Raw genomic sequence first — 14,698 nt, forward strand, 5'->3', positions numbered from 1 at the left:
ATCGTGTCTTCAGTAGAGATTAAATTTAGCTCCTCTTTGCTCTTATTGTGAGTGGAGCTCTGTGAGACAACAGAACCAGAACTGGATGTGACCCTTCCAGTGGTGTGAGCATGAGGGATGCAGCTCAAATCAGTCCCCACAGAAAGTTTCTCCTCCAGGAAAAGATGCCCTCTGCCTTGAGAACAAATTGAAATTTTTTCTACCAATACTGAAGGTTTTTTACTCACCCAAAAGTTATCCAGAAGAAAAGGAATAAAGCAAAAATAGAATTAATATTAAAAAGTGTAGGTCTTTTGCTCCGTTTGTTTCAGAGAACGATTCTGATAAACATCTTCAATCTTCCTCCAGTCGGGTAGCATTGTTTCTTTCCAGGCTTCAATGGTTGTTTTTCACTCTGTGATTTTAATAATCAAGGGAATCTTAATAGTTAAGTTTCTCTCCCATCCCAGCTTCAGACAGAGGAAGGAATATGATTAGCCTGGTTGGAGCCAGGAAGGCGGGAATTTCACAGTTAATAACTTCTCCATTGTTTTTTTAAGGGCCCTTGATATTCTGTGATTGACACCGAGGTTGTTTCCCTCTCCCCCTTTGCCTTCAGGACACAGGAACCCCCAGGTGGGCAGCAGGGGAGAACCTGGCACTTGTTTATATATGTGAGCAAAATGGTTTGGGGAGGTGAGAGGAAGTGTTGGAACAGTGTTTGATGCTGTGTGGGGCTGCTCTAAATAAAACAGAAGAGACCAGAGGGCAGCATTGTATGGATGGACTTAGAAAGGTCACAAATTCTATAAGTCTGCATTTTAGGTCATTTGAGTTACAAAGAAAGAAACTGCAGCTTGTAACGGGATAAAGCTGTGAAGTACAGACATTTATGTACTAATTTTATGTGAGAAATCAACATCCAGTGTTAAGAATTAATAAGCAGCCATTATTCAGAATGTGCCAGTGATACATAATAATTTCAGAAGTAGCAATATTTGACTTTTGCACCGAATTCCTGCAGACAGAAGTATGGGCTTTTAGCTTTTATCCTTTACAGCTCCCTAAATATGTTCCAGCAGAACCAGAGTGGCTCTGAGCCCAGTGAGAGAGCAGAGTCCTGCTGTGGTGGGCTCCATGGAGGGGATGGATGGGCTCCATGGAGGGGATGGATGGATGGGCTCCATGGAGGGGATGGATGGATGGGCTCCATGGAGGGGATGGATGGATGGGCTCCATGGAGGGGATGGATGGATGGGCTCCATGGAGGGGATGGATGGATGGGCTCCATGGAGGGGATGGATGGATGGGCTCCATGGGATGGATGGATGGATGGGCTCCATGGAGGGGATGGATGGATGGGCTCCATGGAGAGGATGGATGGATGGGCTCCATGGAGGGGATGGATGGATGGGCTCCATGGAGGGGATGGATGGATGGGCTCCATGGAGGGGATGGATGGATGGGCTCCATGGAGGGGATGGATGGCTCCTGGGCACCCTTGGCTTGCCCATCGAGGACTTGGTGTGCACTTTTGGTGCCTGGTCAGCTCTGTTGGGTCACTTTTGGCGTCCTGAGGAGCACACTAACAAAACAGAACATGCCAAGTTCCATTTCCTGTGCCCAGCAGTGGTTAAAGGAGCCTGGAAGATTGAGGGAGCTGCAGTGTGTGGGGATTGTTGACTGCACAGCCAGCATGTGTCTAATCAGAGTTAATAAATTTGACTCAATGCAGGTATTGCCAGAGCTGATATGACTCCTGGAGAGCCTCTCTGCACAGTTCTTCAGCTTCCAGGAGGTTTATTAGTCTGGGCTCCATGCTGTGCACATCCAGAGCTGCCTCTGATCCAGCACTGGAGCCAATCTGTTTGAGGCACTCCATGATTATGCATCATCCTGCCCAGTGCTCCAAATTCCCCGAATACTTTGCAGGTCTTATGAGCTGTAAAGCATCCAGTTTGGGATACACTGGAGGCTGAGCAGCTGCTTTCCCATCCAGCAATCCCAGGTCACGTAATGTGGAGCAGATCCTTGCTGGCTCTGTGCCCCAGGTTCCTCCCTGCCCTGGGTATGCCTGGGTGCTGTGGATGGTCCTGCCTGCAGGGCTGCTGTGCTCCCAGCCTGAGGAGCCCAGAGAGCTCAGTTCCAAGGGTTTCTTTTTGTGCTGCATCCCAGGTGGCATTCCTAGTCTGAACAGTCCCAGGAATTTAGTTTGATAATGATATTTTTTTAATTGTAGTTTACTGTTCAGATTCACAAAGCTGATCCGACATTCTTCCCTGATGTTGGCAGTTACAGCTGCAAAACTGGCTTGGATTTAAATTCATTTCCCAGGTATGACCTGATGTTGTTTCTATTTTAAGTCACTAACTTAAAATCAGGAATATCTCTATTTGTTAATAAAGCACAGTCCCAGGAACAGCATCCACAGAATCATTTTAGAAAATTCTGGCTCATTTTGTTTATGAAATTTTTGCAGGCTGTTTTTACTTCACTGTTCTATGGCCTCACCATTTCAAGATACTTGTTACAAAATCAAAAGTGTGATCAGATGGTGTTTACAGGGGTTTTAGGATGAGGGAAGAGACGAGGATCTGACTCCATGTTTCAGAAGGCTTGATTTATTATTTTATGATATATATTAGATTAAAACTATACTAAAAGAATAGAAGAAAGGATTTAATCAGAAAGCTAGCAAAGAATAGAAAAAGAAGGAATGATAACAAAGCTTGTGTCTGACAGAGTGTCTGAGCCAGCTGACTGTGATTGGCCATTAATTAGAAACAACCCCATGAGCCCAATCCCAGATGCACCTGTTGCATCCACAGCAGCAGATAACCATTGGTTACATTTTGTACCTGAGGCCTCTCAGCTTCTCAGGAGGAAAAATCCTAAGGAAAGGATTTTTCATGAAATGTGTCTGTGACACAAAAGTAGTGCTGTGATTAAAACTGGACAGGATTTAGATTCATGCAGTAATGGGGTGGTGATTGCAGGGGCATTTCTGTTCCTCTCTGAGGATCATTGGGTTTGGAGAGGGGCTGCAGCCCTACAGACCCTCAGTGTGCCCAGGTGTGCTTTGCACCTCTGCTGGGGCACAGCTCCATCCCTGTGCTGGCATTCCCAAGGTTTGCTCCACCTTGCACTGGAATTTTCCCTCTCTGTCCTAGAACTGATACTGAGAAGTGAGGATAAACCCCAGTCCTTGTCAAATGATGTGTTAGGAATCTTCTCTGCATTTCATCCGTGTTTGGCACCTCTTTGTCAAACCAGAGGAAACAGTGCTTACAAATGGCCATTCAGAACATTTGGTCTTTGCATTAAATAATCTTTAAACATGCCTGTGTCTCTTTCTTTGGAATTTAAAAACATCCTGTCTGGTACTTTGATACTTCTGTATTGAGGACTTTCTTGATGGCCATTCTCCCAAGCCCAGGAGGAGAAATAAGAGGTGTAATTGGGATTTTTTTCCTAGGCTATTGGTGGCTTTCTGGCACATAATAAATAGGAGCATGTTAAATGTATCCTACATCAAGTATGTCTAAGTTTCTATGAGGTGATCTAGTCTTATATTTCAGTAGGTATTGCAGTAGAAGTTATAATGCAGTAGGTGATGTTCAACAGAAACAACTCCCTGTTCATTCCCACAGCTCCCCTGAGAATTAAACTATGAATGAAATGACTTTTGGAGGAAGTTTAAACTTGAAATAAATCTTAGGAAGTGGTGGAAGGTTTGGAGAGTCCCGTAGTTTGAAACAAGACAGGGATAGACACTTGTCTTCAAGTGTTTGGTGTTATTTGGTGTTACATGAATTTGCTTCATTATCAATTAGTAACATAACCTTTCATTAGAGAGCTGCAAACTCTGGTTTGTGGCAGAAATAAAGCTCACCTGAAGCTTCTGGAGGATGGAATCTGTGCAGGAGCACTGCCCAGCAGTGCTGGGGGAGTTTGAAAATCCAGTTTACATAAGTTAAAGGCAGAATATCATTGAGTTCTTGGCCTTGATATACAAGTTTAGTTTCCTTTCTGCTGCAGTCTAAAAAGCATTTCATTTATTACAATATCATATTAAAGATATTAAGTACATTTAGACCCATACAAAATGTTTAGTGCTAATGAATAGTGTAAGCTAATAGTGTAATCACAGTGTAAGCTCTGCAAGGGTCCTTGCATGGATGTTGCTTCATATAATGTTTGAAAGAAAGCATGGAGGGAACTTCAGGTTGAGATATTAAAATGTTTAGGAGAGTTAAAAAGGGCAGCTGAGAACTTGGTCCTTTTGCTGTCACAGTTAGGAGAGAGTTGGCCCATATAAATAATAGAAAATAACATAAAATGATCAATCTTCTGGATTAATTTGATAGTAAATTAGAGAAAACCCCTGATGTTAGGCTCTTTTCCCCCTCTGGGTTGTTTGTGTCACTGGAAGTTGTAAATGGTTCAATTCTCAGTGAAACATTTGCTAACCTGGAAATACAATTTCTCGTTACTACATATATTTTTGTGTGTGCTTGTTGGTGTGAAACCTCCTGCTCTAGAAATTTAATCTGATTTTGATTAGCTTCTTTGGCTTAGAACAATAAGCATAAGCTCAGCATTTGTGAAATCCTTGCAAGTAGAGAAAAGAATAACCTTAAAACATATTCCTGGGATGTTGCTTTGAGATGAGTCAGATGACTTTGGGTTGACAGTGCATAATTATGTGTACATTGTGAGATCTGCAATGATAATCAGACTCAGGAATAAGCATTTGACACTGTGTGTAAGAGATGTGTTTCACTGGCACTCTCACGTTTTGGATGATAAATATGTTGATTTTGTTCAGTGTGTCTCAATGACTAGTGGTGGCCTTGGTGAAGGAGGAAGGATAAGGAGTGCTAAGCCCCGAATAAGTTTTTTTTTTTCATTATATTTCATCCTGTTGTTCTAAAAGATAAACATGATTAACCAAAGCAGTGACTCTGATGAGGGCTAAGTAGCACATTGCCATCAACCTTGAATTAACTAAGATTGTTTACTTAGGTATGAAATTGTGAAATGTCATGTAAGGGAATCCAGTTTCAAATCTTCCCATGTATTTTCTCAGATGCAAAACTAGCATCTCTCATATTCTTTAAAAGTTTATTTGCTGTTTTGTCCATTTATCTCAAAAATGTCATTGAGTAGTTGGTAGAAGCTGCAGGATGTAACTTCAGCAGGTACAAATACTGGTTCTCATGTGGTGTGTGTAATGCACAGTGCTCAGGCTCTGTGAGCCTGCAGATGCAGCCTTTGATCTGTTCTAGGTGTCAGAAAGAGAAGTTGAAATTCCCCTCTCCTCCATCACCCCTTTGTCTCACAAGACACGTTCATATGGTGGCCATGTGAAAACTCTGCCATATGAAACCCCACAACGTTAGTTTGATCTCAGGAAGGCCTTTCAATTCCAAAAATTCTTGAATTCTGATAGTGAAATTACTCAGCATGCAAGAGAAGTGGAAAGCAGATATGGGCTGCTAAGCAGCAGTGGGTTTATAAAAGTTCCAGGAGTCTTTGGAGATCAAAACTTCAGCAGAAATAGATCTGCTGTCAAAGTTAACCTGGAAGGACTGGGAACAAAGGGGGCACAAAGCTCATATATGAATTTAGAGAGCAGCTCAGCTTCCCCTTTATGCAGTGGGGTTGTTTGTAATTAGCTCAGGTCAACTCCTTATGCAAATAGCATTCATTAGGACTGCGAGAGCAGGTGAGTGTTTTCATTGAAAAAGAACTGAAGAACAGGATTGTGTCTTACAAGCAGAAGTGCTTGCAGATTTTGCAGGGCTGTCACACATTTTATGGAGAGGAGGCACATGCTTTTTATAGTTACAGGGCTGGAATATCTTGGAATGGTTATTTGCTAAAAACTGGCAAGTTGTCACCAGAGTAAAAACTTGTATAGTGAGTGAGTAAAAGGGACTAATGTATACACACTAATCTGTTCTCTAAAATGTTCCTGGAAGAATCTTCAGGATTAATATTCTATTTCAAATCACCATGTAGTCATCTGGTTACCCATATGTTCATATTTTCTACAACAGTGCTCAGGTTTTCCAAGTGAAGTTTCAAGAAAATTCTTTTCAAAAAGCAATTATGTATACTACAGAAATAATAGCTAATCTGGGAATAATCTTGGTTGGTCAAGTTACTGAATGTACTGTGCCACACTTTTTGAAGAAGAATGAAAATCCAGATTCCTGCCAGTAGCTGTTCCTGAAGCAGAGTGTATGATTCTCAGTAGGCATTTAGAGGAGAATTTAAAAGTTATGTTTTTGTACTCATCCATATTAAAACTTTGTGGTGCCTGTCCTTGACTCCCCACCTCGTGCATGTGGGCAGGTGCTCTACAAGTGACACAGTTTGGCTGCAGTATGAATAAAATGCACAAGGCATCCAATGGCAAATTCATAGAAAGAGGTTTAATACAATGGGAGCTTCATATATTTATACATAATAGAATAAATTTCTTCAATTGGAAGATGATCTAATCTATTTTTTTTATTCTGATTATAACTGTTTAGGCGTCTGAACAAGAATAAATTGCAAGTTCTTCCAGAGCTGCTTTTCCAGAACACACAGAAGCTAACTAGGCTGTAAGTATAACCTGATTTACTTTTCTGTGGTGTGTTTCTATTTTCTGTTCCTTATTGTGCAGATTCACATGTTTGTGTTCTGACTGCGGCGAGAGGTTTAATTTCTGTGATATTAAACTGCCACTTAGTAAGGGTTTTTTAGGGGATGTGTTATGTTTGCTTGTGTGTAGTTGTAATTTGGTAGAGCATAAATATCAGAGGGAAGAGAAACCACAGGATTTTTGTGTTCCTCATCTATTCACCAGGATGACGTCAAGGTGACTTATTTTGAACCCTCTCTGTAGAGCTACAGAAACCATGGAAAGTGTCAGGTTCACATATCTGGTTCAGACTAGATGTCCACAAAGTGCATATACTTATTTCATTTTAAAAACAAGTGCTTATACTTATTTTAAAATAATGGAGGTGGCTACAAATTCTTTAGTTTGGAAAATTATCTTTCCAAGTGAGTCAAAGCTTTGCCAGATAGACCAGCAAAGTTATGGCTGGTGCCTTGTCAGGCAGGAAGAGGAGAAATTATGGAAAAGTAAATATTTTTTAGATTTGAAATATAAAAACTGTGTTATAAAATGTTTAGATGGCATCAAGGCCCACGTCAACAGCAAGAGAAGGATATAATGAACTTGGCATTATTTGTTTTTGGTGGGAGGAGGGGAGAGGGTGGTGGTAGAACAATAACTGGATGAGTGCATAAAAATAAAATGGATGAGCAGGTGCCTGTGAAGTTACTATCAAGAGTCACCTGCCTTTTCAAGGGAGTACTCAAAAACTGTTTGAAATAATTTTCTGGATCCTGCCAAAGTTAAACTCATGATCCACACTGGCTTTGTGAAATTTGGTAAAACTGATCTTTTAATGCTTGACTTTATGGAAAATCAGCTCCTAAGATTTGGTTTGTGAAATTGTGAAGTTATTACAGGGTGGCTGAAAAAGTTCTCCATTCATGTGGGGTTTTTATAATTGTTTTAATTCATCAATGTGCAACCAAACCATTTAGACAGTAAATTTTTCTTCCCATGGAAATACAAACCACATGGTGATAGTGCAGATTAATTTTGGAATCAGATGACTTTAAAGAAGTAGGATCTTGGTTTGTGTTTAAAAGAGGCAAGCTGAAAAGTGCTGTGCTACAAGTAATATTGACATTTTGGAGAAATTCTCTAATGAACTTCTGGTGTTGCCCAAACTTGCTCATGAAAAACTGTACACAGTCACTGCCATTATTCTGCAGATGTAAAAAAAAAATAATTAAAAAATATAAGCTATAGATGTGTTTTAGTCTTAAAATCTGCTTGGAAAAATCTTGGTTGGACTTGTTTTGCAAGCTTTGTCATGGCTTTTGAATTCACTAGGATGTGTCTGCTGAATGGATCTGCTTGAGGTGAACAATTTGGTTGCATTTCCTAATGTTCTTTGCATGGTTTTGAAATTTTACATCTTGAAACTCCACTTGAGTACAAAGTGTGAGCTGGGACATAGTTGCAGATACCTTAATCTGGTCTCTGGAAGGTGCCAGTTGTATTTATTTGTTTGAAGAGTTGCTTTATGTGGGCTGGTTGTCTAAGGATAAGATGACGCTTTCCAGAGAAAAGCTTTTACAGAGTTTACCTGGATCTCTACAAATTCCAGTTTAACATGTTGAAAATTGCTCTGTGAGTGGTCTCATTGTACCTGGATGTCAGGAGAGGAGCTCCCTGGTAATTTGTGGTTTCAGTGGAATGTTGTGTGTTGATAACTTAGGTGCATCTGTCCTTGCAGAAAGACCTGAAGCCCAAGTAGCTGAGGCTGTTCAGTATCTCAGAGTGTGTTTTTCAGTAGGTCATGTAATCATGATACATTATAGCCCTTAACAGCAAGGGCAATAATTTTGCTTTTAGAATATAAAGATTGTAATAAAGTTCCGTAGAATGGAGTGATTAATCTGAAAGCTGTGCTCTGTAATGCCTCCCAACGGGTGCTGTTGGAACATTTGTCTTTATTCACTGACATCCTTTCAGTCTTGCTTACTGTTGAGCAGTGCATTAGATAGATCACTTTAACTCTGTTTGTCAGAAGAAACTTGCTTTTTCTTTTGAAGATACAAGTGTTATATAAATACAGTGTGTATTATAAGCAAATAAATCTTAGCTCAAGTGAACTGTTACAGTTCCAAGGGTAGTTTGGTTGCGTGTTTTTCCGTCATGGGAGAAGAATGAAAAATTTGCTTCCTACCAGAATTTATAAAAATACACCCATGCATATATATATGGTTGCTCTCTATTGTTTCCTGTTGCTGTCTTGGTCCCACTGCTGGCAGATTCAGAGCTGTTGTTTCTTGCTTCTGCTCTGCCTTGTCTGAATGCAGCAGTGCCCCTCTGCTCTCAGCTCCTGAGTGCAGGGGCAGTGGTGCTGCATTCCTCCCTGCAGCTGCTCTCACCCAGCCTCTCCAGAAGAAAGCAGAGCTGAGAAAGTGATGAAAGGGCATAAAAGCAGTGAAACAAAAATCTATAAGACAGGCTGATGCAGGGGTGAGGTAGATTCTGTGGAATTTACGAGCAGTGAATTTAAATGAACATTAAAAAGTGTAGATAAGGCTGGTCTTAATTTTAATTTTCCATGGTATAGCTATAGTACTTCTGCTGCCATATTTTCCAGCTCTTGAGTCTGGGTTACTCCGACATTACTCTATTATTTTCTTCTTAATAATTATAATCCTCATAAAATACAAAGTCCAAAACTCGAGTATTTTAATTGTGTAAGCTTGCTACAGCTCAAACAAGACAAAATTTCCAAGAACTAAATATTTCAGTGCAGTATGTCCAAATTGTAAGATTTGGGTTTATTCATTGGACTGAAGAGCTCCTAGTCTTGTCCATGGAGGAAATAGAGATGAATTCTGTGATTCTGAAGCTGCCCTCTCCAGCAGGCATGCAGTGAATGTAAGAGTCCATGGCTTTGTTAATGAAAGTAGGAGCAAGACTTTTTTCTAAGATAAAGCTAAATAGAAAGATGACATTCTAAGTTTGGTGAGAGTGTGAAAATTGAGCATATTTATTATCATGGCTAAAATTTGGTGGAGATGGAGTGACTGAGCTGCTTAAATATGCAGGAATTTTGTGTGCTGGGGGGTTTCAGGGAAGACCTGTTAATGTTTCAGGAGTAGTTAAAGGCTGAAAAAGCAACTGAGAGGATTTTCTGTGTGTTCTACCAGCCAGGCTGAAACCTGGGGCTTTACTGGAGGAGCCAGCTTTGTTTCTGTTGGTTGGTATCAGCAGAATCTCTTCAGCCCTGCTGGTGCTGGCAGTCACAATGTAGGACCTGGTTTCATGTTGATGATGTGCTTGAAAAGCTGCAGGACAAACCTGGGAGCTCTCGTGCTGCACATGGCTTGGGACAGCAGTGCTGCTGTCCCTGATGTCCCTGTGAGTGTCACCAGGTCATGCACAGTGCATTCCCCCTGCAATCCCCTTCCTGATAACTACTGAAATTGAATTCAGAATAGTTCTCAGATTATAACCTCAACCCTCACTTCAACTCCAGGTACCTTTGGCTTTTTTCTCCAAGCCTCTCCTAAATTCTGAGCTTCAGGATATCCTTGAATCTTTTACAGGGCTGGTTGGGCTTCGTTGTCACATCTGGTTGATATTACCAGTAGGAATATATATAGTGAAATAAACCTAAAATGGAATGTGAGGCGTCCCACAAAGTGAGTTTCTCATAAGGCTTTGAGCCTTTTCTTCTAGAAAGAGTGGCTTTGAGACTCATGGATTTTGTTTGCTTTGGTTTAGATAAGGGTTTTAAGTTTAAGTTGGATGGTGAATGAGCCCTTGATTGGATTCTCTAGTGAAAATGTTTCTCATTGCTCTGTTGCCTTCACTGCCTAGGTTTTAAAGCTTCTCAACTGTTTTATCTGGGATAATTACCTAATAATTCAAAATGCAGGCACTTTTAATGAGAAAACTGAATCAAGGAAAAGACATTTTTAATGACTTGAGAAATAAAAGCATGAAAGATAATTTTTTAAATAGTTTCAGATACCTGCTAATATCTATCCATAAAGGAACAGGTCTTTTTAATACAGGTGATGAAATGAACAGAAAAAGTATAATAAAATGAAGCATGTAATTTAACAGCTATGAAACTAGGTTTTGATTCTAAGTCAATTATTTTCTTATATCCAAAACAACTTCTGAAATTTATCCACAATGGTTGTAAGCAAAGATTTGTGCCTGCTGGAATCCTGTTTCCTTTGTGTGCAAAGCTGGTGTATAAAATGATTTTAGTGCATCTGCTTTTCAGTAAAAAACAAGTATTCTAGGGGTCCATAAGATACTTAATTATCTTTGAAAACAAAAGGGGGAAACAAGCTCATTTTCCCACAAACTCCCTGTCATGTAAGAATATATTTCTTTCATTGTTGAAGCCTCTATACCTCAGGCTAGCTGCTAAGTAGTCATGGTAAAGCTCCTTTGTGTGTGTGAAAAAAAACCTCTTAGAAGGGCTCTAAACTCAAGTCTTGCAGTGAGAATTAATGCCTCTACCAAATTTATAGCCATGGACCATTTGTTGGGTCTATTTACTTTTAATGAACTGCCTTAGTTGTCTCTTGACTGGGCAAACCAGGCTCTGGAAATTTAGATCCTGAAATCTGACACCAAAATAGCAGATATGGAAGCATCCATTAGACTCTGAAATGATTTTTTTTACTTTTTGAGTACTATCAGAATCTAGATTTTATTCCAAAAATGAGTGTTTTAGTTTGGGAGCAGAGCCCTGTGATCCTGAACTGGGACATTTTGGGTCCATGGCAGAGCATGCCCAATACCTTTGTGTTTAAATTTTCTACTCATCATGTCCCAGTGTTTTATCATCTTCATTTACAGTTATTTCTAAAGTAGGCTTAAGTAGCATGGAAACATTATAGACAAGTTATTTGTTTTAATCAAATGGCATTTTCTCTCAGTATCAGGAGCAGCCATTCAGTAATGAATTTCTTGCTGTTAACATGGTGAAAGTATTTGCAGCACTGTGAGATCTGTCAGAGCTGGATCAGTGGGATGCTTATTTCTTGTCTAGAGGAATATTTTGAAAGTTGATTGATAGATGGATAAAACAGTGAGTTGTGTTGCAGCACACAACACAAATTCTGTGAGTAGCCTTAAAAAGAGGCAACGTTCAGTTTGAGCAGAATCCCAGAATGGCTGAGGCTGTGTGCTGGGCTGACCCTGGCAGGACACTGGTGCCCAAAGCTGCTCTGTCACTGCTCCTCTCAACTGGGCAGGGAGAGAAAACAACATGAGAGGCTTGAGGGGTGAGATGAGAGCAGGGAGAGATGCCTGAGCAGTGTCTGTCTCAGGCAAAGCAGACCTGACTCAGGGATATTAACTTCACTGACAGTGAAACCACAGCAGGGCAGTGTTTTATTTTTAGAAATTGCTATTTGCCATCTCTTTCCTTGACTTGGTCACTTCCTTATGATATCAGTGTGTGTGCAGTGTATTTGATTTTGGGCAAGTACTTTCCTTGGATGATTCCTGGTAGGAGCAGCTGGATCTGTTTAGTCAGTGCTCTAGTTAAGAAGCTGTAAATATGATGTAGATATGAGGTATTGTCCCCTTCCCTGAGGGACACTGCTGTGCTGCAGTGTCCAGGTGAGTCTGTGCCTCCTGCCTGGTGCTGGATGAGTGCAGTGTGTGTCACATTTTCCCAGTGTTTGCTTTCCTCTGGTGCCTGTGTAGCTCAGATGTTTATTGCAGCCAGGGGCTTGCTGCACATGGCTGGGATTTTGCCAGGGTTTGCTGCTGGGAGTCCTCTGACAGGTGTCACTGTGACCCCTCCTGTGCAGCCCCATCCTCAGGGAGCTCAGAGCACCAAACCACAGCTCCTGCTCAAACTCAGCCTCTTTCATCTTGTGGGTGTCATTAGAAGCTGTGCTTGGAAAAGCAACCAGATCATGCATTTTCTTAGTGTCCTCTTTATTCCTCTGTTTGTTCTCTTTCTAGAAAGAAAGCTCTCCCAGATTGCTCCATTATCATTTCCCATTAAAGCAGGATCCTGACAATTCAATTGTTGCAGGAGTTTGGGTGTTGCCATGACAAAAGAGCACGGGTTTGTAACAGGGTGTTTTTGTGGTTTCATCCACATCCAATAATTGTAGTTTTACTGTGTATAGATCACAGCAGCTCTTTTCAGAAAACAGTAAATAATTACAGTAAGTGTTTGCTGGTCTCTGGGGTGCATTTCTGGCTTGGGGAAGATGTGCATTAGGTCAGGGGCTTGTAGATAGCTGGATTACATTTACACCATTTATCAAGCTGAAGTCATTGTACATCTTCTTTTGGTCTCTGCTTGTAAATAATGTATTTAACCTCTTTGGTTTTAATATAAGTGCACACCAATTTTCTTTGAAGATCTAAGGATCTTCTGTCTAAATTAGTGCAAAAAAATAATTAAAAGTATAAAACATTTTAAAGTTATTATTATTTTGAGAGAAGAAAACAAGGGAAAACATTTTGGAAAGCCAGAAGGCTTCCTCCTCAGTGCTGCTTTTTTTCCCCTGTGTGAAATTGATTCTTTGAAATGATAGTGTGCAGATGTCTTGTTTCCCCTCTTAAGGGAAACAGGCACCACTGGGGAGGAAAGGGTGTTTTTGTGAAAATTACTGCTGGGTTTTAGTGGCGTCTCCCTTCCAGGGAGGCTTCTGTTGCCAACTTTGTGATCAGGTCATCTTATTACAAAGCTATTTAAGGGAGTTTGTGGCAAAGGATTATACATTTCCAGAAGAAATGCCACACATGCAGATTAAGCATAAGTCTGCTTTGGAAATAAGTTGTTTTACTCTGTTAGCTGGGTAACTACTGCCTTGCATTTCCAATGTTTTTTCCTTTGCTATTATTTCCTTTGCATTAAATGCTACAGTGCTATGAGAATAAATTTTGAAGGGTGAAATCTTTTCATTGATATTCAACTCAAGAAATCAGGAGGCTCCAAAATAGTGGGATCAATTTGCCATTTAATTATTTGATAATTATTTACTAGCCTTAGCCATGCTGCTGGGTGTCCATTTTCCTGAATGCTGGGGTTTTTAAAGCACTCTCAGATATATTCAAGTTTCAAATCACATGGCTTGGAGATAGAACATTAAAAATACTGTTAATGTACTGTAAGCTGCTCAAAGCAATCCTGAACTGCAAAATGCTCACACCAAGAGCAGCCCTGTGAGCTCACTAAGTCCAGTCCATGATTTTGCATCAACAGAGCCCTTGTAAGTAGTTTCTGATGCTTCTTAAAATTTGCCTTATTCTTAGTATCAAACAAGGAATACTGAAAAATTCAGTGTGTGCTCACATTTAGACATCAATTCCCATCAGAGTTCATTCTTTTTGAGAAGATCCTGGAGGTGCTTAGCAAAATCAGGCTTTTCTGAACCTCTGCAGAATCTGCTGTGGTTTGTGTGAGTCGCAGCAAGGGCAGCTGGATGGGGGCTCCATGGTCAATCAGCCCCTGGAGAGCTGCCCATGATGAAGGTTCTGGGGGTGGCTCTGTGTGCTCTGCCAGCTCTGAAATGTGTCCTTATTAACTGCCTCCAGCTTCTGTCTTCAGAGTGATGAGTTTAAATGGGGGAAAAACTGTGACAGCTTCTGGTTACCAGGGCTTCCACATGACTGAGCTGTTATGTCTCAAAACACAGCACTTGTGGGTGGGCATTATTGGCTTGCTGCTTTACATTAGTCTTCAGAATTTGGGCTTTTTTTTTTTTTTTTTTTTGCTTCTGTGAGCAGCAGTCCAAGTTCTGTAGCTGCCTTCAGTGCTGGGTTCTGGTTCCTGGGGTCTGATTTCTGGTGGTGGCAGGGTTGGTGGCCCCTGCAGGGTGGATTTGTCTGTGGCACTCAGGGGCTGCTTTTGAGCCTGACACAGGATTGAGTGGCTGTGGGTTTGCAGCTGGAGATAAATTAGGTTGTATCACAGGTATGTTGTTACTGGGGGACTCTGACCTGATGGTTTATAGGCAGTTTCTTTTCCGGAAACTGGATAACCCTGGTAGTCTGAGCAGCTCTGAGTTTGTCAGGCTCAGATTTACTGCATTTGCTTTGTTAATGTGGCTTTTTTTGGCCTTGCCATTAGAG

At 40.8% G+C, this 14,698-nt stretch overlaps 1 protein-coding gene across 1 annotated transcript in view; it reads left to right on the forward strand.

The window, feature by feature from the left end:
• Window positions 1–14,698, forward strand: part of SLIT3 (slit guidance ligand 3) — a 490,596-nt gene that overhangs the window by 38,810 nt on the left and 437,088 nt on the right. Inside the window, exon 4 of the mRNA XM_036391775.2 lies at window positions 6,522–6,593. Within this exon, the coding sequence (XP_036247668.1) occupies window positions 6,522–6,593 (72 nt within the window). The remainder of the gene's footprint in view (window positions 1–6,521; window positions 6,594–14,698) is intronic.

Source organism: Molothrus ater, chromosome 15 (assembly GCF_012460135.2).
Source record: "Molothrus ater isolate BHLD 08-10-18 breed brown headed cowbird chromosome 15, BPBGC_Mater_1.1, whole genome shotgun sequence".
Classification (NCBI taxonomy): domain Eukaryota; kingdom Metazoa; phylum Chordata; class Aves; order Passeriformes; family Icteridae; genus Molothrus; species Molothrus ater.